Source organism: Sturnus vulgaris, chromosome 8 (assembly GCF_052056855.1).
Source record: "Sturnus vulgaris isolate bStuVul1 chromosome 8, bStuVul1.hap1, whole genome shotgun sequence".
Taxonomy (NCBI): Eukaryota; Metazoa; Chordata; class Aves; order Passeriformes; family Sturnidae; genus Sturnus; species Sturnus vulgaris.
The window spans coordinates 2,693,426-2,720,071 of NC_142250.1; the positions used below are offsets into that span (position 1 = coordinate 2,693,426).

A 26,646-nucleotide genomic window follows, 5' to 3' on the forward strand; every position below is an offset into this window, starting at 1 on the left:
TCTCTCATGTGTACCACTGGAACCTTATCTCCATCTCATATTCCCAAGGGCTCAGATTGGGCAGGGCCTGCTCGGTTAGTGGAACCTCAGGTGTTCACTAACCATGTGGCCTTTGGTAGATTAATCTCCCAATTCTTGAAAGTTCCCCCACCCAGTGCCTTCAAGGTGGTTTTAAGCAGGCCATTGCACCGTTCAACTTTCCCTGCAGCTGGTGCATGGTAGGGGATATGGTACACCCACTCAATGCCGTGTTCTCTAGCCCAGGTGTTTATAAGGCTGTTCTTGAAATGAGTCCCATTGTCTGACTCAATCCTCTCAGGGGTACCATGCCTCCAAAGAACTTGTTTTTCCAGGCCCAGGATGGTGTTCCGAGCAGTGGCATGAGGCACAGGGTAGGTCTCCAACCATCCAGTGGTGGCTTCCACCATGGTCAGTACATAGCGCTTGCCCTGGCGGGTTTGAGGCAGTGTGATGTAGTCAATGTGCCAGGCCTCTCCATACTTATATATGGACCATCACCCCCCCATACCAGAGGGGCTTCACCCGCTTGGCTTGCTTGATGGCAGCGCATGTCTCACAGTCATGGATAACCTGAGAAATACTGTCCATGGTTAGATCCACCCCTCGGTCTCGTGCCCACTTATAGGTGGCATCTCTGCCCTGATGACCTGAGGCATCATGGGCCCATCGAGCCAGGAACAACTCTCCCTTGTGCTGCCAGTCTAAATCTATCTTCGACGCCTCTATCTGTGCAGCCTGATCTACCTGCTCATTGTGTCGGTGTTCCTCATTAGCCCCACTCTTGGGGACATGGGCATCTACGTGACGGACTTTCACGTAGCTTCTCTATCCGGGTGGCAATGTCTTTCCATTCATTGGCAGCCCAGATTGGATTTCCCAGACATTGCCAGTCAGCCTTTTTCCACCATTCCAGCCATCCCCACAGAGCATTGGCTACCATCCATGAATCAGTGTAAAGGTAGAGTTTTGGCCACTTCTCTCTTTCAGCAATGTCCAGGGCCAGCTGAACAGCTTTGAGTTCAGCAACTTGACTCGATCCACCTTCTCCTTTGGTAGCTTGTGCAACCTGTCGTGTGGGGCTCCATATGGCTGCTTTCCACTTCCGGTTCATCCCCACGATGCGGCAGGAACCATCAGTGAAAAGAGCATAGCATGTTTCATCTGCTGGCAGTTGGTTATATGGTGGGGCTTCTTCGGCCCGGGTCACCTGTTCCTGTTCCTCTTCGTCGGCAAGACCAAAGTCTTCCCCTTCTGGCCAGTTGGTAATTATCTCCAAAATCCCAGGGCAATTCGGGTTTCCAATACGGGCGCGTTGTGTGATGAGGGCAATCCATTTACTCCATGTGGCGTCAGTGGCATGGTGGGTTGAGGGAACCTTTCCTTTAAACATCCACCCCAGCACTGGCAGTCGGGGTGCCAGGAGGAGTTGTGTTTCCGTGCCAACCACCTCTGAGGCAGCTTGGACCCCTTCAAAGGCAGCCAAGATCTCCCTCTCCGTCGGAGTGTAGTTGGCCTCGGACCCTCTGTAGCTTCGACTCCAGAACCCCAGTGGTCGGCCTCGCGTCTCACCAGGCACCTTCTGCCACAGGCTCCAGGGCAGACCATGGTTCCCGGCTGCAGAGTAGAGCACGTTCTTCACATCTGGTCCCGTCCTGACTGGGCCAAGGGCTACTGCATGAGCAATCTCCTGCTTGATCTGGGCAAAGGCTTGGGGCTGCTCAGGGCCCCAGTGGAAATCGTTCTTCTTGCGGGTGACCAGGTAAAGAGGGCTCACAATCTGGCTGTACTCAGGAATGTGCATTCTCCAAAAGCCTATGGCACCTAGGAAGGCTTGTGTTTCCTTCTTGCTGGTTGGTGGAGACATCGCAGTGATCTTATTGATGACCTCACTGGGGATCTGGCACCGTCCATCTTGGCACCTTACTCCCAGGAACTGGATCTCTTGGGCAGGCCCTTTGACTTTGCTCTTTTTAATGGCGAAACCGGCTCCCAGCAGAATCTCAATGATCTTTTCTCCTTTCTGAAATACTTCCATTGCCGTATCCCCCCACACAATGATGTCATCAATGTACTGCAGATGTTCTGGAGCTCCACCCTTCTCCAGTGTAGCCTGGATCAATCCATGACAGATGGTGGGGCTGTGTTTCCACCCCTGGGGCAGTCGGTTCCACATGTATTGCACACCCCTCCAGGTGAAAGCGAACTGAGGCCTGCACTCTGCTGCCAGAGGAATGGAGAAAAATGCACTGGCAATGTCAATGGTGTCGTACCACTTTGCTGCCTTGGACTCCAGCTCATACTGGAGTTCCAGCTTGTCCGGCACGGCAGCGCTCAGTGGTGGAGTCACCTCATTCAATGCATGATAGTCCACAGTCAATCTCCATTCTCCTTCAGATTTACACACAGGCCAGATGGGGCTGTTGAAGGGTGAGTGGGTTTTGCTGACCACCCCTTGGCTCTCCAGCTCACGGATCATCTTGTGGATGGGGATCACAGCATCTCGATTCGTCCGGTACTGCCGGCGGTGCACTGTTGAGGTAGCAATTGGCACCTGTTGCTCTTTCTCTCTGAGGAGTCCCACTGCAGATGGGTTTTCTGATAGCCCAGGCAGCGTGTTCAACTGCTTAATGCCCTCTGCCTCTACAGTAGCTGTTCCAAAAGCCCACCTGAGTCCCTTTGGGTCTTTGTAATAGTCGTTCCTGAGGAAGTCTATACCTAGGATACATGGTGCCTCTGGGCCAGTCACAATTGGATGTTTCTGCCACTCTTTCCCAGTCAGGCTCACCTCAGCCTCCAGCAAAGTCAATTCCTGAGATCCCCCCGTAACCCCATGTGTTGGTTTGAAAGTAAAACCAGTGCGAGACTCCAAGTCAGTAATACAATTTAATAGGAGAAAAGAGAAAAAATAAAATACATGCAATAATATAAAAGAAACAACCACCAACACAGTCAGAAATACAACCTGACACCCTGTCAGTCAGGGTGTTGGTAGCAGTCCCTATAAATGGTGGCTGCAGTCCTCCTGGATGACGGATGTGGTTCTGTTGAAGCAGTGCTCCTGTAGAAGGTGCAGTTTTCCTCCGAAGATCCAGCGATGATGTGGAAAAGGTCCGACTTTCCTCTGGGATCCAGTAGAAAGGTCTGCCCTCGGGTCCCAAACCCCAGTTTTTTATCTAGGTAGGAAAGGCTTGGCTCCTGCCCCTGGTTGGGGCATCTCCCAATGGGATGATGTAATCTTATCAGTCACACAATAGGACTTAATGGCCCATTAACAGAATATATCTTCTGGAGGAGGGATGGGTTGTGAAAAGATAACGATGATCATCCCCCGATCTTATCAGATGGCACATCAGCAGAGGATATCTCCCACAGAGATAAGGATCACCACCCCTCCCACATTTTAACAGATGGTGATAGAATACACATTTTTGCATTGTACCCCAGGATACTGATTCCTAGGCTGGAAGCACAGCGGGCACACATTCCTACCCCTGCCCGTTGTTTCCATCCCCTTTCAAGAAGCTGTTCCCGTGTGTTCCTGTAAGAATCCACACCCAGGTGTGTGTGGGATTTGGAGGGGCTCTCTTGGGGGTGTGGGGGGGGGGTCTGTGGGATTTGGGTGGGAGGCCTGAGGTGTGTGAGGTTTTCTCTGGGATTCCCGTTTTTTTCCTCATCTTTCCTATCCTTTTCTGCTCATGTCTCTCACCCTTTTCTCCTCACCTTTCTCGTGCTTTCCTGCTTCTTCAACACCACCTTTTCACCATTATGCCATCTCCATTTTTTCACTCTTCCCTACCTTTTCCCACTGCCTTTTTTCCCTCCATTTTTTTGCTCCATTTTTTTCCAGCCTTTTTTTTCCCATCTTTTTTTTTTTTCCATTTATTCCTGGTTTTTTTGCTGTCATTTTCCATGCTTTTTTCACCCACCCTTTTTAGCTACCTTTTTTTATCCCAGCCATTTTTATGCCCCTCAATGTAAATCCCTCACATGATGGAATTCGTGGGGGTTTCTATCAATTTAAACCCTAAAAAAGAAGGCACAACAGAGATACTCTGTCAATTTAAACTGAAAGATGATGAACATGGAGGTTTTCCTCTCATTTCAAACTGATAAATCGCATCATACAGGGTGTTCCCTGTTCTATTTAAACAAGAAAATGGGAATTCCCAATCAATTGATATCCCTGGAAAAATGGCCAAGGCAGGTTTCTTTCATTTCATAACCTTAATATTGCAAGGTATTGAATGGGAATTGCCCCAGTTTGAACACCGACAATAAGGGAAAATTAACCAGTTAACTTCAGAATATACTTCAATAGAAATCTCTTGAAAGGGAAGCACACCACAGCTGGCTTCCCTAATAATTCCATCAGCCTTCCTTCACTACAAATACTCCCAAAATTAAAAGCAGATATGCCTCGTGTGTTACTTCAAAGGAGTTGTCTTGGTTTGAAAGACAGGTGTCTTCTAAGAAAGGCAGGAAAATGTAAACCCCCTCCCTCCAAATTATCATAATTTTGAAATTAAGGGGTGTAAGGGTCAGTCCGAAGTTCCCCTCGATTTTGCCTCCCAACCGTCACAAGGAGACCTTGAGGACCCCCACCCAGGCTGACTGCCAGCAATGGTTTCCTGGCCTGGACAAGGTGGATGCTTGTGACTGTGTGCTGGTGTATTGTGTTCACTGGACTGTGCTGTCATGGCACCAACCAGAGATTGTGTTGTACCGTACCTGTCCCCTGCAGCACCACACAATGGTCCATAAAACTTATCACCTCTTGGCCAGAGGCCACTTGCTTTAGAGAAGGACTATAAAAGAGCGACCCTCTGGAAAAGACCCTTTGAGATCTCTCCACTGATGAAGACCCATCTACCCCCTGGAGAAGACCCCTGAGATCTCCCCACGGATGGAGACTCGTCCATTGGCTGGCCCGTGAGGACACCCATCTCGTCTGTTGGTAGCTATTCTCCCATCCCCTTTTTTCCTTCCTCTCTCCCTATACTTTGTTTCCTATACCTCTCCCCTCTATCGTAACTGAATTGTTGGCATCTGATGAAATGCATTGCTATGTTGAATAAACTGATTTTGTCCCCTGCATTTTGCCTGTTTGCACCTTTAAAATCAAAAGAACCATCACGACCCCCGCTCTGCATTAATAGCGCATCGTGACAAAAGGCTCTCAGGCAAAGATATGCGAATAGGAATAAGAGTTCTTTACTAGGAAAAATTAAAACAGAAATACACCAGGTGCCTGGTGCCAGCAAAACCGCTCTGTCCCTCTCCTCCTCACCCTGAGCAGGTACAGAACACATCAGGAAAGGCTCGAGGTGTCAGGATTTTTGTGGGTTTGAATCCTCAAAAGAGCTCAGCAGTTGTTAGTTGCTATAAAATTGTTTATTGTAAAGGCACAGCAGTCCCAAAAGGCAAAGAGGCCCAAGTGTTCCAGTCCGTGCTAAAAGCTTTCAGCACAGAGTCCCAAATAGCAGCACAGTCCCGATCAGGAGCAGAAGCAGCTCTGCCGTGCAAGGCCCCGGGAGGGCCGAAGTTGCAGCCGCAGCTCCTGTCTTCTTCTGGGCAATGATGATGGCAGGGAGGAGAAAGAAGAGGGACAGAGAGTCTCTCCCCAGTGCACGGATTCTTATTGTCCTGGTTTAGGACAAATTTGGGAGGAAACCTCTGAATGAGGTCCCTCTAGGAAAAAAGGAAAAGAAATTGGAGAGAAGTGGAAAAAAAATGAAAACTGTTTATTCAACAGGCAACACACCTCCCAGCACAAAAATTAACAATATCAAACAGCAAAACCTGTCGCCGTTCCGAGGAGATGGCAGATTTAGAAGAGTTCTCTCCCTGGGCTGCCCGGCTCACTCAGTCTGCTCTCAGTCCCTCCTGTGCTGGGGAATGTCACAGCCCAGGCCAGGCCTGGTGGGCCACAGGTGTCAGCTCCCGGTGCTCTTCTGGGTTTTCAGTCCAGAGCAGGGTCAAACAGTTCCAGGAAAACAGAAAAAGGGAAAGAGAAACAATCCAGGGGGCTTCTCTATCTCAGCTAGCCAGAAAACTAACCAAGAGCAAAGGAGAGCTCTCTCTCCCTGTCCACCACAGACAACACAGTCCGAGAGCAGCAATGCGGGGGGGCCAGTGCAGTCTCTGATAACAAACTCTGCACTTCTTCTTCCCCCCTCTTCACTCCTGGAACCAGTCTTAAAGTTGCAGAATTTAATATCCAACACCAATAGAACAGACGATTTGGGGATATAGGCATCATACTGTCACCCCAAGACAACATGTTGCCCAGTGAGCTAAAAACAGCAATCTGAAGCACTTCTTCTAAAACTATTAAAATTCCACTTTATTTATACAAGAGATTATATATAATCTGCAAAGACAACATATTGCCCAGTGAGCTAAAAACAGCAATCTGAAGCACTTCTTCTAGAGCTATTAGAATTCCACTATATTTATACAAGAGTTTATATATAATCTGCACATATAACCTAACTGTTCTATCTGAAAATTTAAGCATTATTCTTACTATACATTTATAATGTCTAAAACTATGTTTTTTGAGCTCTCACTGACACTTCTTTTTGAAACGTGTTTTTGAGCTCTCACTTAAAATTGTTTTCCATACTAAATTCGAAGGCTTTTACTTCTTAAGGCACTTAAAATATATTCTTACATCCTTAAACTTACTTGCTTACTTGAAACTTAAGCTATTATCACTATTTCATATATGAGTGGCTTAATATACTTTAATGCATCAAAAGGTTTTCATTCAATCCCTACATTCTGATCTCTCTCTCTGAAGAATTCAGAGGCCTTTGTTTCACACACTCCAACACAGAGGGATGGGGGTTACAGACACATCGTGTCACAGCTTCTCCCTCAAGGAGACAAATCCTTGTCCTGCTCCAGCCTGGGATTCCTCCCACAGCAGAGCAGTCAGATCCTTGCAAACAAACGTACAGATAGACAGACACAGAGACAGAGAGACCGTTCTTCACAGTCAGGTGGCAGATTGCACAAGTGGGATTCCTCCTCAGCATGTGTCAGCTGTTCTATATTTCCAAGGACACTCCAAAGTCTCACCTTCAGGCCACTTGGTGATCATTTCCAAGAGCCCAGGGTGATTTGGATTTCCCATTCAAATTTGTTGTGCAATGAGGAAAATCCCCTCACTCCAGCTAGCATGGCTGGCAGGATGGATTGCAGAGACTTTTCCTTGGAACAGCCAGCCCAGCGCTGGCAGAGACGATGAACAGGTACCGAGGTGACCCTGAGAGCAAGTGCAAGGCACAGGGTGCAGCTGAGAAAGGACAGCCCTGTGCCGGGCTAAGAGGGGAAGCTGGGACTGCCCAGCGGGGAGAAGGTCCTTTCCCCACCCCCTGTTACAGGGGAGCTCGGGCCTTGCTGCACAGATACGGCTGCGGATTGGAGCACATCACACTCCTGAATTTATCGTCAGCCAGGTACAGACACAGACACTCGGAATGGCCAAGGACAGGAACCCTGCAAGGAGGAGCAGAGACAGCGCTGGATGCCAGGGGAACACGTTGTGCCCCTGTCCCCCCATGCCCTGCCCGGCTCCCCGGCACTCACGAGGAGCTGAAGCTGCTGCCGTCCTCCCACTGCAGCTGCTCGCCCCGTCTGCGCAGCCCGAGCCAGTAATCGCCGTTCCCGCGGAGGCGGAAGAACAAATCCTGCCAAGGAGAGAGCAGTGGGAGCTGCCCCGGCCCCTCGGGGGGACACGGCCCCGGGGCCCCTTCCCTGCAAGGCCCCGGCACAGGGCTGCAGCCCCAGCCCCACCAGCACCCAGCCCGGACCACGAGCACCGCCAGGCTCCCCTCAGACACCCCACAGCGCCCGCAGACCCTCACTCACCATTTCCTCATCCTTCAGAATGGCCAGAGACGCCCCGAGCTCGGAGCACCGCTCTTGACTCTGCTCCCAGCTTCTGGAATCCCTTGACAAGTAGTAGCACACTCCATTGTATCCAACCCAGCCACGGGGACAGCCCAGAATCAACGGAGGACACGCAGGTGGAACGGGAAGCTGTGGTGCTGCAGGGGAAGAGGAGAAGGTGTGAGGATTGCCCTGTGCAGGGAGCAGGGACCCCGCTCTGCCCCGAGGGGCTGGGCCCAGGCTGCTGCCCCTCCCTTACCTGACTGCACAGCCAAGGCCACCGACAACGCCAGCACCAGCACCAGGAGCACAATCAGCGCCGAGGTGAGCACGGGATGGCAGCTGAACCACTCGCCTGCAGCAGGAAAGAGCTGCTGGCTGCCACAACCACAGCCCGCCCTCCAAGCTGCTCCCCAATGCCCGGCGAGCACAGGAGGGACCTCTCAGCCTGTTTGCTCCTCCCTCCCTCCCTCAGCTGGCAGCCAGAGAGCCAAGAGCCTGGACACGGGCAGGGACACAGCTGTGGGGACAGCCAGGGACACCCTGCACTCACCCGGCAATCTTCTGAGGATGCGTTTGTCTACATGGCCGGGTGCTGATGTGCCCTTGGTCTCCAGGGGCTCCCTCCCACTGCCATCCCTGCTGCAGATTCCATTCTCCACATCTTTCCTCACTGCACGCTCACAAGTGGCGCCCCCCTGCTTATGACAAGTGGCTTCTTGTGCCCCTGGCAAGTGTGTCAGCCCGGCTCCTGGTCCCTCCTGGAGATGCAGGAGCTCCTTCACAGGCCCATGACCGGAGTAGAATTCTCTCTGCTCCAGCTCACAGCCGGAATCTCTCTCCTCGGAAATATCATCCCCTTCCTTCTGACATATCGGGAGTGGTAAAAAAGCCTTTCGGAGATCGGCCTCGGGAACAGCTGTACACCCATGGGGATGGTCCATTGAAAGGGACATGATGACAGGTCACAGCTGGTCTCGGCCCTGTGGGACACCGAGGCTCAGAAAGGGAACCGGCATGAGCCATCGCTGCTGCGGTACCGGCTCGTCCCCAGGGATCGGCGACAAGGACGAGACCGCGGGCAGCCGCTCCCTCCGCCGTCTCAGGGCACGGGGCACACGGGGGAAGCCGGCCCAAGGAACTCGCCAGAACCGCCCCGTTCCCCTCAGCGCGGCCCCTCCGGCCGCAGCGAGCCCCGGGCTGGGGCACAGCCGAGCGCGGCTCGTACCTGTGCTGGAGCCGCTCCCAGCTCCGGGGATCGCCGCTCGACACCGCCGCTCCGGTCCCTGAAATGGAATATGTGCAGTTGTGGCTGCCGCTGCTATTTCAATCCGAGCTGGGGGCTGACCGTGTTTTGAACCTTCGCAACATTTTGCCATCTTCACAGGGTGCCTGCGGTGCTCGGAGTGGGGGAAGGGCCGTGTTCCGTCCGGAGGAAACCACAAAGTAATTATGTCAAAAAGTCGCTTAAACTGGAATTATAAGAATTATAAAATGCAAATCTTTTGATATAGAGATGAGGAATGTGAAGTTTGCACGGTCCTGTTAAAATCCGTTCCTTTAAACTACAAGATGCAGTTATTTTATTGTAGAGATAAGACGGGAGCAATTAGTTCAGCTCTTTTGTACTTTCTTTTTACTTGTTTTTGCTTTAATGTCATCTATGGATAAATGCCTAAGAAAACATTATCTCAATTTCTTAAGAGAGTTAATACTTCTATATTAATGTCCTGGTTTATGACAACTTTTGAAAGAAAACTTCCAAAGAGCCCCCCCCAGGAAGCAAGCTTGAGCGGCCTCTCCCCCAGTTGGATTGGAAAGAAAATTCGGCAAAGAGAAGTGCCCAGCCCAAAAAAAAAAAAAAAAAAAAAAAAAAAACAAAAAAAAAAAAAACAGGAAACAAACGAGCAATACCGAACAGCAAAACCTCTCGGCGCTCTGAAGAGATGACAAATTCAGGAAGTCTCTCTCCTGTGGTGGCAACTCGGCTCAGTCTGTTCTCAGTTCCTCCAGCGCTGGAAAATGTCGCTGCCCAGGCCTGGTGGCCACAGGTCCAAGCTCCTGGTGCTTCCCCCTGGGTTCCCAGTCCAGAGCATGTTTAACTAATTGCAGGAGAAAAAAAAAACCAAAACAAAGCAAAACTTTCCAGGGAACTTCTCTGCTTCAGTTAGTCAAAAACTAACTAAAAGCAAAGGAGAGCTCTCTTGCACTGTGCACCACGGTGACACAGTCCAGAGTGTTAGAAGTACACGACATCTTGTTGGCTTTTTGCAAATATTGAGATAAATGCTATATGTATAATATTGAAATAGCTTTACTATACGAATATAGGGGTTTTTTTCTTCTTTCTCTTCTAATAGCAAAAGTTAGACATAAGTTTTTTGAGACAGTATGCTTAAACTACCCGCTTAGTTAAAATAACAGCCCGTGAACGTGTGATGGCAACCCTGCAGCTGACACAACAATTATCAACACTCACCGGCTGCAAAAGGCCGAGACCACCACCCAAATTAAAAGGTGATAAGAAGAAAATTAAAACCACAAGCCAAGAAAGACGCATGCTCTAAAAAGGCGGACCCAAGCAGTGGCCATGCTAAACGGCTCCCAGAAAAAGTTTGACTATGCAAGCAAGACTATAAAGATGCAATGGATTGATGTATTGTAAAACGTATTTAAAGGGGCACTTCCGAAGCAGCCGTGTGCTCTTGGCAGCATGCCGAGCACCCGGCCGTTTTAACCCTTTCCTTTATTTTTGTCTCCTATTGTCTTTTTATTAAACCTTTTAAATTTTACCGGGACAGTGAAGCGTGTTTTTCACAAGAGGACAAAGGGATGAAACTGATCTCTATGTTTTGAAAACAACCCCCGCAGACATTCCACTGCTTCTTCTTTGCCCCCCTTCACTCTCAAAACAGCATTAAAGGTAGAAAACTTATTTCTAGAGTGAACAGACAAATGGGGATACAATTCAACATCCCAAAGTCACCCCAGGACAGCACTCTAAGCTTCAGTCTCGCCTTGCATTACTGTAGAAAAAGCACGGCTCCCAGCTGGCTCTGCAGCACGTAAAGCCTTTCTCACAGCGTTCCTGACATCTCCTGAGGCAGCTCTGGGCAGCACAGCCTGAGCCTGGCGCTTGTCATACGGTGAATCCCCAGCTAAATGAGCAATTGTGAGCTGAGCACTGGGACTGCCAGCACAACTTTCACCTCGTCTGTTCAGATGCTTTCTCCACTCCAAATCCCACAAGAGATATTGAGAATTGGTTAAAATCAGGGAAGGCACATTATGACAATCTGTGGGAGTGAGATCGTAGGAATTAAAAATACTTTTAGTCGTGTTCTCAAAATAAGGAGAAGCCATTCTTCTTTATAGCTTGTCTGAGTTCCTTGATGTCATGATGAGAGAGGGCCTCCTATTGTGGATTCCGATCACAATAGGCACGGAGGGATCTGTGACAATGCAGTTCCTCGGGGAAGCAGACACGGAGGGATCTGTGACAATGCAGCTCCTCGGGGAAGCAGACACGCAGGGATAGGTGACAATGCAGTTCCTCGGGGAAGCAGACACGGAGGGTTCGGGGGGACCGGCCGGGGCCGAGCAGCGGGGACAGAGCCGGGGAAAGCATTCTGAGACTCGGGAGAACAAAGGAGTTTGGAACAGGCTGAGGAAGGATTGCAGAGGCGGGGGAGGCCAGAGCTGAGACGGGGAGAACAGAGGGGTCCCCAGGGGGTCCCGAACTGCCCACCTGGGGTACAGACAGAGGGCTAAGGGGAGGGAGACCCGGCACGGAGCATGGGAAAGACGGAATTGTGGTGGTTTGTAAAGATTTCCTGAAATTTTCACCTGTCGACACCTGGGCAGTCTCCCTTGTATCTGACAAGGAGCAATCAGTGTCCGATTTTTAAGACTGACACACTGTTATACCGAGAAGAATTTTATGCATCTTTGGGAAACACACATGTGAAAACAAAATTCCCCGGAAATGTTCTCTTTCCTTTCCAGCCTCTCCAAATAGAACGGGCCTGGCTGGGCCCGGGCAGGGGGGCCGGGGAGGCTGAGCCGAGCTTTCCTCATGGATGGAATGCGGCCAAGGGACTCAGCACGGCTCTGTGGATGAATTCTTACAATCCTAGCCCAGCGTGGCCTTAAAATCATAAATCATAAAATAAAAAATAACTGACTCATATAATAACTCCCAGCCTCGCCCTGGAAGAGATCACAGAACCATTCACTGCCAAACCAAAGTATTCATTCTTTCAATGCCCAGAAGAAAACTTTTCAGATTCTTTTTTTCTCTCTCCTAAGTAAAAAAAGAAAACGAACATAATGATATGTACAAAAAGAGTATAAAAACACGAAGGTCATATTAAAAAAATAACAAGTCCCAAATAATGAAAGTAGGAAAGTCAGAAACTGAAATTTCTCTTTTTTTATGCTATAGAAAAAAAAAGCCTTGTTTCCCTATAGCACATTAAAATATTATGGAGTGAATATAACTGTTCTAACTGTAAATATAAGCAAAGGCATTAGGGTTAAAGTAAGCAGATATTAAAATTGCTATAATCCACTAAGTTTAAATAGTAAGAAAACCCCTACTGTTCCCCAGGGAAGAAGAAGAAAAAACAATCCTCTATTCTCAAAAATAGAGTAATCTTTTGTTTAAATTTTTATGATCCTCCCTTCCTCCACACTTTTTTTGCTTCTTAACAACAACATACAGAAACACTTCAGTCAGTTACCAACTTAAATAATTTTTTCAGTTTACTTTAGAGAGAAATTTTCTCTTTGTTTGACTATAGAGATTTTTTCACAAGAAGAAAATACAGTTTTCTTGTGACTTCACTTTCTACGAATCCCTCCTATCTTAACGGTTCTCCTAAACTGTGTTTATGGGCCATGTTAAACTCATGGGCTATTTACTTGTAAGAATGAAGTGTTCACAAGCAAAAGTCCTCTTCATCTCTCTTTTTTTCTCTTCATACTTCATCCCCAGGACAGAGATCCCCTTTCTCCTTCGGGGTAAAGGATTTTCAACACACATGCTTTTGCTCAACAAATCTATTAAGTCGAACACTCCAACCCCTCATGTTTTTTTCTGCGGTTTATAGGACTTTTTAGTGTAGTACAGTCCATCTCTATAGCTTACAAAAGGATTTTTAGCCTAAATTTACGGCATCTCCTTATTCTCCTTCCATCTGGAACTTGGCTCTTGCTTTACCGCTTTGGTGTATTTCCTTTGTTCTTTTTCCTCTCACTCAAGAGAGGACTGAAGGTCTGCAAGTCTTATCTGAGCGTTGGGAGGGTTAAAATCTCCCAGGGAGGATGCAGCGGGCTGTGGAGCTGTGGGCACATGTGCCACTTTGGAGCTGTGGCAGGATCTCAGGACACTGGAGCCGCAGCAGGAAGCTGGGTGAGGACTGGCTTCTGCCTTCTGCCTCCCTCCACCTTGCCCAGCAGGCGTGTGGAAGGGCTTTGCTGGAACAGGGCTCCGCTGTCTCCCCTCCAGCCAGGCCGCTTGGGCGGCTGGGCAGCCCCGGCCACCTCACGGCTGCTCCGAGCCGGCGGCAGGGCCGGGATGTGCCGAGCTGCCGGGGACAGAGGCAGGGCCGGGATCTTAGCAAGGGCCTCTCCTCCCCCTGGCCATCTCTCACCATCCGTCAGTACCGGCGGGCTCGGGATGGCTCGTTTGATCTCGGAGTGCAAAAGACGCAGCGGGGACTACAGTCAGTTTACTCACAGCAGTGCACTTTTATTGAATGCTAACAACACAATTATGCAATAGAGGGGAGAGAGAGACACCGGAAACAAAGTCAAGAGAGAGAGAGAAAGAGGGGGTGGGGGAATAGCTACCAACAGATTCCACGGCATCCTCGTGGTCCTCTGCTCCCGTGTCTTCCTTCCGTGGGGAGATCTCAAACCTTTCTCCAGTCACTTTTTTACAGTCCTTTTCCAAAGCGAGTGGCATCTGGCCAAAAGGTGGGGAGATTTATGGACTACTGTGAGGAGAGAGCCCTGTTGCTAAGAGAAGCAGGTACACAGAACTCGTGAGCAGTTTACGATGACACCACAGCAAGCACCTGCATGATTACTTGGCAAGCATCGACCAGAACTCCTGTTCAAAACCAACCGGTCCTGAACTCCTGTCCAAAACTGAACAGTCCAGAATTCCTGTCCAAACTGACCAGGCCAGAACTCCTGTTCAAACTGACCAGGCCAGAACTCCTGTTCAAAACCAACCAGGCCTGAACTCCTGTTCAAACTGACCAGGCCAGAACTCTTGTCAAAACTGACCAGGCCAGAAACTCCTGTCTGAAGCGAGTGAGGGGTCCTTGGGCTCTCAGTCTCTGTCCTTGTGACAGTTGTGAGGCAAATGAGGGAAATCTGGACCGTCTCTTACACCATCGCAGCCCCTGGTAGGAAACAGGGTCCGGTCTGGGCCGCACGGGAAGGGGCCCGGGCTGGTTTTACCGTGTGAGAAAGAAACGAAAAGAGGAACAAATGAGAGCTTTCCCAGTGTTTATTTGCAGTGAGGAGAAAGAAAAGAGGGAGAGAGAGAGATTCTCTCACCAGTGCACAGATTCTTATTTACAAATTACCCAGTGAGCTAAAAACAGCAATCTGCAGCATTTCTTCTAAAACTATTAAAATTCCATTTTTTTAATACAAAAGTTTAAGTATAATCTGCATCTATGCCCTATCTGTTCGATGTGAAAAATGTAAGCAATATTCTTACTATATTTTTATTACAATAACAAATAGTCTAAATAATAAAATTATTATAACGTAATTGTAGTCGTGCTTTAGGGATTTAACCCTCTGGAGCGGCGGAAATAAAGACACACAGCTACATGGTCATCCCTCAGGATAGGAAGGAGACAACTTTATTCTGACACACCTTGCTTAACTAGAGTGACTCGCTACTTCAGGGACAGAATACAGCTGAATGGTCCAGAGAAAGTGACACCTCTTTCACAGGCCTCCTCATGTATCCAGCAGGCGTTTATCTTTGTTATTAATTCTTATGTTTACATTAGAGACTAGCTTCGGGAAAGAACCCTGGCTAAGGCTGAGAAAATTGGACTGGAAAAAATATCAGAGGAGGTTCTTCTGGGCCTAAGGCGACATATAATTAATATAATTATTAATCAGATATTGATATAACATTATAATAATAATAATCGAAAATAGCAAAAAAACCTTATGTTTTTGGAGCCCTCACTGAGACATCTTTTTGTGACTTGTTTTTTAGCGCTCACTAAAACTTGTTTTTCACAATAAATTCTAAGGTTTTATTTCTTAAGGAAATTAAAATATAAACGTACTTATTTCAACGTACCTAATGACTTAAAACTTCAGCTTACACCTCTATTTCATGTATGAGTGGCTTAATATATTCTAATCCATCCAAAGGTTTTAATTCAATCTCTGCACTCTGATCTCTCAGAATACTTAAGAGAGGCCTCTGTTTCACACACTCCAACACAGAGGGATGGGGGTTACAGACACATCGTATCACTGCTTCTCCCTCAGGGAGACAAATCCTTGTCCTGCTCCAGCCTGGGATTCCTCCCACAGCAGAGCAGTCAGATCCTTGGCAACATACACACAGATGACAGATAGACAGACAGACAGAGATAGATTTCTTCGAACTGAGATGCCTGAAGCCAAAAGAGGGATTCCTCCTCAGCACATGTCAGCTGTTCTTCTTCCTCTTCTTCCAAGTACACTCCAAGAGTCTCACCTCCAGGCCAGATGGTGATGATTTCCAAGAGCCCAGGGACATTTGGATTTCCCATTCCAGCTTGTTGTGAAATGAGAAAGATCCCCTCACTCCAGCTAGCATGGCTGGCAGGATGGATTGCAGAGACTTTTCCTTGGAACAGCCAGCACAGCGCTGGCAGTGGGGATGAACAGGCACTGAGGTGACCTTGAGAGCAAGTGCAAGGCACAGGGTGCAGCTGAGAAAGGACAGCCCTGTGCCGGGCTAAGAGGGGAAGCTGGGACTGCCCAGCGGGGAGAAGGTCCTTTCTCCACCCCCTGTTACAGGGGAGCTCGGGCCTTGCTGAACAGATACGGCTGCGGATTGGAGCAGCTCTCACTCCTGAATCCATTGTCAGCCAGGTACACACACTCGGAATGGCCAAGGAGAGGAACCCTGCAAGGAGGAGCAGAGACAGCGCTGGATGCCAGGGAAACACGTTGTGCCCCTGTCCCCCCATGCCCTGCCCGGCTCCCCGGCACTCACGAGGAGCTGAAGCTGCTGCCGTCCTCCCACTGCAGCTGCTCGCCCCGTCTGCGCAGCCCGAGCCAGTAATCGCCGTTCCCGCGGAGGAGAAAGAACAAATCCTGCCAAGGAGAGAGCAGTGGGAGCTGCCCCGGCCCCTCGGGGGGACACGGCCCCGGGGCTCCTTCCCTGCAAGGCCCCGGCACAGGGCTGCAGCCCCAGCCCCACCAGCACCCAGCCCGGACCACGAGCACCCCCAGGCTCCCCTCAGACACCCCACAGCTCCCGCAGACCCTCACTTACCATTTCCTCATCCTTCAAAATGGCCAGCGACGCCCCAAGCTCGGAGCACCGCTCTTGACTCTGCTCCCAGCTTCTGGAATCCCTTGAGAAGTAGTAGCACACTCCATTGTATCCAACCCAGCCACGGGGACAGCCCAGAACCAACGGCAGGGTCGCAGGTGGAACTGGAAGCTGTGGTGCTGCAGGGGAAGAGGAGAAGGTGTGAGGATTGCCCTGTGCAGGGAGCAGGGACCCCGCTCTGCCCCGAGGGGCTGGGCCCAGGCTGCTGCCCCTCCCTTACCTGACTGCACAGCCAAGGCCACCGACAACGCCAGCACCAGCACCAGGAGCACAATCAGCGCCGAGGTGAGCACGGGATGGCAGCTGAACCACTCGCCTGCAGCAGGAAAGAGCTGCTGGCTGCCACAACCACAGCCCGCCCTCCAAGCTGCTCCTCCAATGCCCGGCGAGCACAGGAGGCACCTCTCAGCCTGTTTGCTCCTCCCTCCCTCCCTCAGCTGGTAGCCAGAGAGCCAAGAGCCTGGACACGGGCAGGGACACAGCTGTGGGGACAGCCAGGGACACACTGCACTCACCTGTTAATCTTCTGAGGATGCTTTTGTGTACATGGCCGATTGCTGATGTGCCCTGGGGATCCAGGGGCTCCCTCACACTGCTATCCCTGCTGCAGATTCCATTCTCCACACCTTCACCCACAGCACACTCACAAGTGGTATCCCCCTGCTTATGACAAGTGCCTTCTTGTGCCCCTTGCAAGTGTGTCAGCCCGGCTGCTGGTCCCTCCTGGAGATGCAGCAGCTCCTTCACACGCCCATGACTGGAGCAGAATTCATTCTGCTCCAGCTCACAGCCGCCATCTCTCTGCTCGGAACAAACAGCTCCTTGCTCTCGACACTTTGGGAGTGCTAAAAAAGCCTTTCGGAGATCGGCCTCGGGAACAGCTGTACACCCACGCGGATGACCCATTGAAAGGGACACGATGACAGGTCACGGCTGGTCGCGGCCCTGCGGCGCACCGAGGCTCACGAAGGCGCTGCCATCTCAGTCCCGCGCTGTCCCCGCTGCCCGGACCTGCGGAGACAAGCGCAGCCTGCTCAGCGCTCCAGGTCCATCCAGCCGCTCCAGCAGGATGCGGCGCTTTCTGCCTCCACTCGGCGCCTGCAGTGCTTTGGGCTCTGAGGCTCGTTCAAGTTCATCCCGTGCCACCCCTGAGCCGGGCAGGGACACCTCCCGCCTGAGCAGCGGCGCCGAGCCCGGGGCGCCACGGCCGGAAACTCTGCCGGGCACGGAGCAGCCACCTCCGAGCTACCGAGAGACACCGGCATGAGCCATCGCTGCTGCGGCAGCGGCTCGTCCCCAGGGATCGGCGACAAGGACGAGACCGCGGGCAGCCGCTCCCTCCGCCGTCTCAGGGCACGGGGCACACGGGGGAAGCCGGCCCAAGGAACTCGCCAGAACCGCCCCGTTCCCCTCAGCGCGGCCCCTCCGGCCGCAGCGAGCCCCGGGCTGGGGCACAGCCGAGCGCGGCTCGTACCTGTGCTGGAGCCGCTCCGAGCTCCGGGGATCGCCGCTCGAAACCGCAGCTTCCGACCCCTGAAATGGAATAGGCGGAGTTTTGGCTGCCGCTGCTTTTTCAAGCCGAGCTGGGGTCGTTGCGGTTTTTTCACCTTCTCAACATTCTGCGATCTTCACAGTATGCGGTGCTCGGAGTGGGGGAAGGGCCGTGTTCCGTCCGGAGGAAAACACAAAGTAATTATGTCAACAAGTCGCTTAAACTGGAATTATAAGAATTATAAAATGCAAGTATTTTGATATAGAGATGAGGAATGTGAAGTTTGCATGGTCCTGTTAAAATCCGTTCCTTTAAACTACAAGATGCCGTTATTTTATTGTAGAGAAAGACGGGAGCAATTAGTTCAGCTCTTTTCTACTTTCTTTTTACTTGTTTTTGCTTTAATGTCATCTATGGATAAATGCCTAAGAAAATATTATCTCAATTTCTTAAGAGAGTTAATACTTCTATATTAATGTCTTGGTTTAGGACAACTTTGAAAGAAAACTTCCAAAGAGCCCCCCCAGGAAGCAAGCTTGAGCGGCCTCTCCCCCAGCTGGATCGGAAAGAAAATTCGGCGAAGAGAAGTGCCCAGCACAAAAAAAAAAAACAACCAAAAAACAAACAAGAAACAAACGAACAATACCGAACAGCAAAACCTCTCGGCTCTCTGAAGAGATGACAAATCCAGGAAGTCTCTCTCCCGTGGGTGGTAGCTCGGCTCAGTCTGTTCTCAGTTCCTCCAGCGCTGGAAAATGTCGCAGCCCAGGCCTGGTGGCCACAGGTCCAAGCTCCTGGTGCTTCCCCCTGAGTTCCCAGTCCAGAGCATGTTTAACTAGTTGCAGGAGAAAAAAAAAACCAAAACAAAGCAAAACTTTCCAGGGAACTTCTCTGCTTCAGTTAGTCAAAAACTAACTAAAAGCAAAGGAGAGCTCTCTCACACTGTGCACCACGGTGACACAGTCCAGAGTGTTAGAAGTACACGACATCTTGTTGGCTTTTTGCAAATATTGAGATAAATGCTATATGTATAATATTGAAATAGCTTTACTATACGAATATAGGTTCTTTTTTCTTTTCTTCTTTCTCTTCTAATAACAAAAGTTAGACATAAGTTTTTTGAGACAGTAGACTTAAACTATCCGATTATTTATAATAACAGCCCGTGAACGTGTGATGGGAACCCTGCAGCTGACACAACAATTATCAACACTCACCGGCTGCAAAAGGCCGAGACCACCACCCAAATTAAAAGGTGATAAGAAGAAAATTAAAACCACAAGCCAAGAAAGACGCATGCTCTAAAAAGGCGGACCCAAGCAGTGGCCATGCTAAACGGCTCCCAGAAAAAGTTTGACTATGCAAGCAAGACTATAAAGATGCAATGGATTGATGTATTGTAAAACGTATTTAAAGGGGCACTTCCGAAGCAGCCGTGTGCTCTTGGCAGCATGCCAAGCACCCGGCCGTTTTAACCCTTTCCTTTATTTTTGTCTCCTATTGTCTTTTTATTAAACCTTTTAAATTTCACCGGGACAGTGAAGCGTGTTTTTCACAAGAGGACAAAGGGATGAAACTCTGATCTCTATGTTTTGAAAACAACCCCCGCAGACATTCACCGCTTCTCCTTCCCCCCCTTCACTCTCAAAACAGCCATAAAGATACAAACCTTATTTCTGCGCTAAACAGACAAATGGGGATACAATTCAACATCCCAAAGTCACCCCAGGACAGCACTCTAAGCTTCAGTCTCGCCTTGCATTACTGTAGAAAAAGCACGGCTCCCAGCTGGCTCTGCAGCACGTAAAGCCTTTCTCACAGCGTTCCTGACATCTCCTGAGGCAGCTCTGGGCAGCACAGCCTGACCCTGGCGCTTGTCATACGGTGAATCCCCAGCTAACTCAGCAATTGTGAGCTGAGCACTGGGACTGCCAGCACAACTTTCTCCTCGTCTGTTCAGCTGCTTTCTCCTCTCCAAGTCCCACAAGAGATATTGAGAACTGGTTAAAATCAGGGAAGGCACATTACGGCAATCTGTGGGAGTGAGATCATAGGAATTAAAAATACTTTATATCGTATTCTCAAAATAAGGAGAAGCCATTCCTCTTTATATCTTGTCTGAATTCCTTGATGTCATGACGAGAGAGGGCCTCCTATTGTGGATTCCGATCACAATAGGCACGGAGGGATCTGTGACAATGCAGTTCCTCGGGGAAGCAGACACGCAGGGATCTGTGACAATGCAGCTCCTCGGGGAAGCAGACACGCAGGGATCTGTGACAATGCAGCCCCTCGGGGAAGCAGACACGCAGGGATCTGTGACAATGCAGTTCCTCGGGGAAGCAGACACGCAGGGATAGGTGACAATGCAGTTCCTCGGGGAAGCAGACACGCAGGGATAGGTGACAATGCAGCTCCTCGGGGAAGCAGACACGGAGGGTTCGAGGGGACCGGCCGGGGCCGAGCAGGGGGGACAGAGCCGGGGAAAGCATTCTGAGACTCGGGAGAACAAAGGAGTTTGGAACAGGCTGAGGAAGGATTGCAGAGGCGGGGGAGACCAGAGCTGAGACGGGGAGAACAGAGGGGTCCCCAGGGCGTCCCGAACTGCCAACCTGGGGTACAGACAGAGGGCTAAGGGGAGGGAGACCCGGCACGGAGCATGGGGAGATGGAATTGTGGTGGTTTGTAAAGATTTCCTGAAATTTTCACCTGCTGACACCTGGGCAGTCTCCCTTGTATCTGACAAGGAGCAATCAGTGTCCGATTTTTAAGACTGACACACTGTTATACCGAGAAGAATTTTATGCATCTTTGGGAAACACACATGTGAAAACAAAATTCCCCGGAAAAGCTCTCTTTCCTTTCCAGCCTCTCCAAATAGAACGGGCCTGGCTGGGCCCGGGCAGGGGGGCCGGGGAGGCTGAGCCGAGCTTTCCTCATGGATGGAATGCGGCCAAGGAACTCAGCACGGCTCTGTGGATGAATTCTTACAATCCTAGCCCAGCGTGGCCTTAAAATCATAAATCATAAAATAAAAAATAACTGACTCATATAATAACTCCCAGCCTCGCCCTGGAAGAGATCACAGAACCATTCACTGCCAAACCAAAGTATTCATTCTTTCAATGCCCAGAAGAAAACTTTTCAGATTCTTTTTTTCTCTCTCCTAAGTAAAAAAAGAAAACTAACATAATGATATGTACAAAAAGAGTATAAAAACACGGAGGTCAAATTAAAAAAATATCAAGTCCCAAATAATGAAAGTAGGAAAGTCAGAAACTGAAATTTCTCTTTTTTTATGCTATAGAAAAAAAAAGCCTTGTTTCCCTATAACACATTAAAATATTATGGAGTGAATATAACTGTTCTAACTGTAAATATAAGCAAAGGCATTAGGGTTAAAGTAAGCAGATATTAAAATTGCTATAATCCACTAAGTTTAAATAGTAAGAAAACCCCTACTGTTCCCCAGGGAAGAAGAAGAAAAAACAACCCTCTATTCTCAAAAATAGAGTAATCTTTTGTTTAAATTGTTATGATCCTCCCTTCTCCCACACTTTTTTTGCTTCTTAACAACAACATACAGAAACACTTCAGTCAGTTACCAACTTAAATAATTTTTTCAGTTTACTTTAGAGAGAAATTTTCTCTTTGTTTGACTATAGAGTTTTTTTCACAAGAAGAAAGTACAGTTTTCTTGTGACTTCACTTTCTACGAATCCCTCCTATCTTAACGGTTCTCCTAAACTGTGTTTATGGGCCATGTTAAACTCATGGGCAATTTACTTGTAAGAATGAAGTGTTCACAAGCAAAAGTCCTCTTCATCTCTCTTTTTTTCTCTTCATACTTCATCCCCAGGACAGAGATCCCCTTTCTCCTTCGGGGTAAAGGATTTTCAACACACATGCTTTTGCTCAACAAATCTATTAAGTCGAACACTCCAACCCCTCATGTTTTTTTCTGCGGTTTATAGGACTTTTTAGTGTAGTACAGTCCATCTCTATAGCTTACAAAAGGATTTTTAGCCTAAATTTACGGCATCTCCTTATTCTCCTTCCATCTGGAACTTGGTTCTTGCTTTACCGCTTTGGTGTATTTCCTTTGTTCTTTTTCCTCTCACTCAAGAGAGGACTGAAGGTCTGCAAGTCTTATCTGAGCGTTGGGAGGGTTCAAATCTCCCAGGGAGGATGCAGCGGGCTGTGGAGCTGTGGGCACATGTGCCACTTTGGAGCTGTGGCAGGATCTCAGGACACTGGAGCCGCAGCAGGAAGCTGGGTGAGGACTGGCTTCTGCCTTCTGCCTCCCTCCACCTTGCCCAGCAGGCGTGTGGAAGGGCTTTGCTGGAACAGGGCTCCGCTGTCTCCCCTCCAGCCAGGCCGCTTGGGCGGCTGGGCAGCCCCGGCCACCTCACGGCTGCTCCGAGCCGGCGGCAGGGCCGGGATGTGCCGAGCTGCCGGGGACAGAGGCAGGGCCGGGATCTTAGCAAGGGCCTCTCCTCCCCCTGGCCATCTCTCACCATCCGTCAGTACCGGCGGGCTCGGGATGGCTCGTTTGATCTCGGAGTGCAAAAGACACAGCGGGGACTACAGTCAGTTTACTCACAGCAGTGCACTTTTATTGAATGCTAACAACACAATTATGCAATAGAGGGGAGAGAGAGACACCGGAAACAAAGTCAAGAGAGAGAGAGAAAGAGGGGGTGGGGGAATAGCTACCAACAGATTCCACGGCATCCTCGTGGTCCTCTGCTCCCGTGTCTTCCTTCCGTGGGGAGATCTCAAACCTTTCTCCAGTCACTTTTTTACAGTCCTTTTCCAAAGCGAGTGGCATCTGGCCAAAAGGTGGGGAGATTTATGGACTACTGTGAGGAGAGAGCCCTGTTGCTAAGAGAAGCAGGTACACAGAACTCGTGAGCAGTTTACGATGACACCACAGCAAGCACCTGCATGATTACTTGGCAAGCATCGACCAGAACTCCTGTTCAAAACCAACCGGTCCTGAACTCCTGTCCAAAACTGAACAGTCCAGAATTCCTGTCCAAACTGACCAGGCCAGAAACTCCTGTTCAAACTGACCAGGCCAGAAACTCCTGTCTGAAGCGAGTGAGGGGTCCTTGGGGTCTCAGTCTCTGTCCTTGTGACAGTCGTGAGGCAAATGAGGGAAATCTGGACCGTCTCTTACACCATCGCAGCCCCTGGTTGGAAACAGGGTCCGGCCTGGGCCGCACGGGAAGGGGCCCGGGCTGGTTTTACTGTGTGAGAAAGAAACGGAAAGAGAAACAAATGAGAGCTTTCCCAGTGTTTATTTGCAGTGAGGAGAAAGAAAAGAGAGAGAGAGAGAGATTCTCTCACCAGTGCACAGATTCTTATTTACAAATTACCCAGTGAGCTAAAAACAGCAATCTGCAGCATTTCTTCTAAAACTATTAAAATTCCATTTTTTTAATACAAAAGTTTAAGTATAATCTGCATCTATGCCCTATCTGTTCGATGTGAAAAATGTAAGCAATATTCTTACTATATTTTTATTACAATAACAAATAGTCTAAATAATAAAATTATTATAACGTAATTGTAGTTGTGCTTTAGGGATTTAACCCTCTGGAGCGGCGGAAATAAAGACACACAGCTACATGGTCATCCCTCAGGATAGGAAGGAGACAACTTTATTCTGACACACCTTGCTTAACTAGAGTGACTCGCTACTTCAGGGACAGAATACAGCTGAATGGTCCAGAGAAAGTGACACCTCTTTCACAGGCCTCCTCATGTATCCAGCAGGCGTTTATCTTTGTTATTAATTCTTATGTTTACATTAGAGACTAGCTTCGGGAAAGAACCCTGGCTAAGGTTGAGAAACTTGGACTGGAAAAAATATCAGAGGAGGTTCTTCTGGGCCTAAGGCGACATATAATTAATATAATTATTAATCAGATATTAATATATGATTATGATAATAATAATAAATAAAAATAATAATAGTAGCAATAATAATAATAATAAATAGTAAAAACCTATGTTTTTGGAGCTCTCACTGAGACTTCTCTCTGCGACTTGATTTTTAGCCCTCACTAAAACTTGTTTTCAGCACTAAATTTTAAGGTTTTATTTCTTAAGGAAATTAAAATATATTCGTGCTTATTTCTACGTACTTAATGACTTAAAACTTCAGCTTACACCTCTATTTCATGTATGAGTGTCATAATATATTCTAATCCATCCAAAGGTTTTAATTCAATCTCTGCACTCTGATCTCTCAGAATACTTAAGAGAGGCCTCTGTTTCACATACTCCAACACCGAGGGATGGGGGTTACAGACACATCGTATCACTGCTTCTCCCTCAGGGAGACAAATCCTTGTCCTGCTCCAGCCTGGGATTCCTCCCACAGCAGAGCAGTCAGATCCTTGGCAACATACACACAGATGACAGATAGACAGACAGACAGAGATAGATTTCTTCGAACTGAGATGCCTGATGCCAAAAGAGGGATTCCTCCTCAGCACATGTCAGCTGTTCTTCTTCCTCTTCTTCCAAGTACACTCCAAGAGTCTCACCTCCAGGCCAGATGGTGATGATTTCCAAGAGCCAAGGGTGATTTGGATTTCCCATTCAAATTTGTTGTGCAATGTGGGCAATGTCCTCACTCCAGCTAGCATGGCTGGCAGGATGGTTTGCAGAGACTTCTCCTTGGAACAGCCAGCCCAGCGCTGGCAGTGGGGATGAACAGGCACTGAGGTGACCCTGAGAGCAAGTGCAAGGCACAGGGTGCAGCTGAGAAAGGACAGCCCTGGGCCGGGCTAAGAGGGGAAGCTGGCACTGCCCAGCGGGAGAAGGTCCTTTCTCCACCCCCTGTTACAGGGGAGCTCGGGCCTTGCTGCACAGATACGGCTGCGGATTGGAGCACATCACACTCCTGAATTTATCGTCAGCCAGGCAAAAACACTCGGAATTACCAAGGAGAGGAACCCTGCAGGGAGGAGCAGAGACAGCGCTGGATGCCAGGGGAACACGTTGTGCCCCTGTCCCCCCATGCCCTGCCCGGCTCCCCGGCACTCACGAGGAGCTGAAGCTGCTGCCGTCCTCCCACTGCAGCTGCTCGCCCCGTCTGCGCAGCCCGAGCCAGTAATCGCCGTTCCCGCGGAGGCGGAAGAACAAATCCTGCCAAGGAGAGAGCAGTGGGAGCTGCCCCGGCCCCTCGGGGGGACACGGCCCCGGGGCTCCTTCCCTGCAAGGCCCCGGCACAGGGCTGCAGCCCCAGCCCCACCAGCACCCAGCCCGGACCACGAGCACCCCCAGGCTCCCCTCAGACACCCCACAGCGCCCGCAGCCCCTCACTCACCATTTCCTCCTCCTTCAGAATGGCCAGAGAGGCCCCGAGCTCGGAGCACCTCTCTTGACTCTGCTCCCAGCTTCTGGAATCCCTTGACAAGTAGTAGCACACTCCATTGTATCCAACCCAGCCAGGGGGACAGCCCAGAACCAACGGCGGAGTCGCAGATGGAACTGGAAGCTGTGGTGCTGCAGGGGAAGAGGAGAAGGTGTGAGGATTGCCCTGTGCAGGGAGCAGGGACCCCGCTCTGCCCCGAGGGGCTGGGCCCAGGCTGCTGCCCCTCCCTTACCTGACTGCACAGCCAAGGCCACCGACAACGCCAGCACCAGCACCAGGAGCACAATCAGCGCCGAGGTGAGCACGGGATGGCAGCTGAACCACTCGCCTGCAGCAGGAAAGAGCTGCTGGCTGCCACAACCACAGCCCGCCCTCCAAGCTGCTCCCCCAGTGCCCGGCGAGCACAGGAGGGACCTCTCAGCCTGTTTGCTCCTCTCTCCCTCCCTCAGCTGGCAGCCAGAGAGCCAAGAGCCTGGACACGGGCAGGGACACAGCTGTGGGGACAGCCAGGGACACCCTGCACTCACCCGGCAATCTTGTGAGGATGCGTTTGTCTACATGGCCGGGTGCTGATGTGCCCTTGGTCTCCAGGGGCTCCCTCCCACTGCCATCCCTGCTGCAGATTCCATTCTCCACATCTTTCCTCACTGCACGCTCACAAGTGGCAACCCCCTGCTTATGACAAGTGGCTTCTTGTGCCCCTGGCAAGTGTGTCAGCCCGGCTCCTGGTCCCTCCTGGAGATGCAGGAGCTCCTTCACAGGCCCATGACCGGAGTAGAATTCTCTCTGCTCCAGCTCACAGCCGGAATCTCTCTCCTCGGAAAAAACATCCCCTTCCTTCTGACATATCGGGAGTGGTAAAAAAGCCTTTCGGAGATCGGCTTCGGGAACAGCTGTACACCCACGGGGATGACCCAATGAAAGGGACATGATGACAGGTCACGGCTGGTCCCGATCCTGCGGCACACCGAGGCTCAGGAAGGCGCTGCCAGCTCAGTCCCGCGCTGTCCCCGCTGCCCGGACCTGCGGAGACAAGCGCAGCCTGCTCAGCGCTCCAGGTCCATCCAGCCGCTCCAGCAGGATGCGGCGCTTTCTGCCTCCACTCGGCGCCTGCAGTGCTTTGGGCTCTGAGGCTCGTTCAAGTTCATCCCGTGCCACCCCTGAGCCGGGCAGGGACACCTCCCGCCTGAGCAGCGGCGCCGAGCCCGGGGCGCCACGGCCGGAAACTCTGCCGGGCACGGAGCAGCCACCTCCGAG

General features: G+C 50.1%; 1 protein-coding gene and 1 long non-coding RNA gene across 5 annotated transcripts; both read right to left on the reverse strand.

Annotated features, from left to right (window-relative positions):
• Positions 1-7,593: 7,593 nt before the first annotated feature.
• Positions 7,594-18,062, reverse strand: LOC148222914 (C-type lectin domain family 2 member D11-like). Of its 4 annotated transcripts, none has more exons than XM_088168542.1 (5): positions 17,982-18,062; positions 8,471-8,900; positions 8,177-8,272; positions 7,897-8,075; positions 7,594-7,715 (listed from the first exon to the last, which is right to left on the reverse strand). In XM_088168542.1, the coding sequence occupies exons 2-5, from the start codon at positions 8,871-8,873 to the stop codon at positions 7,611-7,613; spliced, it is 783 nt and encodes a 260-aa protein (XP_088024668.1). In that variant the 5' UTR covers positions 8,874-8,900; positions 17,982-18,062; the 3' UTR covers positions 7,594-7,610. The 4 variants fall into 4 exon arrangements, with proteins under 4 accessions (XP_088024668.1, XP_088024666.1, XP_088024667.1 ...); XM_088168540.1 differs by having other exon boundaries at positions 8,471-8,916; positions 17,982-18,046; XM_088168541.1 differs by lacking the exon at positions 17,982-18,062 and adding an exon at positions 9,146-9,259.
• A 4,527-nt stretch (positions 18,063-22,589) lies between these two features.
• Positions 22,590-25,514, reverse strand: LOC148222915 (uncharacterized). Its single transcript, XR_015804961.1, has 3 exons — positions 25,342-25,514; positions 25,060-25,160; positions 22,590-23,251 (listed from the first exon to the last, which is right to left on the reverse strand). It is a non-coding gene; the product is annotated as an uncharacterized LOC148222915 (long non-coding RNA).
• Between the last annotated feature and the right edge of the window lie 1,132 nt (positions 25,515-26,646).

Coding starts and splice junctions, on each gene's coding strand:
- LOC148222914 (XM_088168542.1), bottom strand. CDS start 8,873: ATGTCCCTTTCAATGGACCATCCCCATGGGTGTACAGCTGTTCCCGAG. Junction 8,273..8,470: donor CATCCTCAGAAGATTGCCGG/GTGAGTGCAGGG, acceptor TTCCTGCTGCAG/GCGAGTGGTTCAGCTGCCAT. Junction 7,716..7,896: donor TTCTGAAGGATGAGGAAATG/GTGAGTGAGGGT, acceptor TCTCCTTGGCAG/GATTTGTTCTTCCGCCTCCG.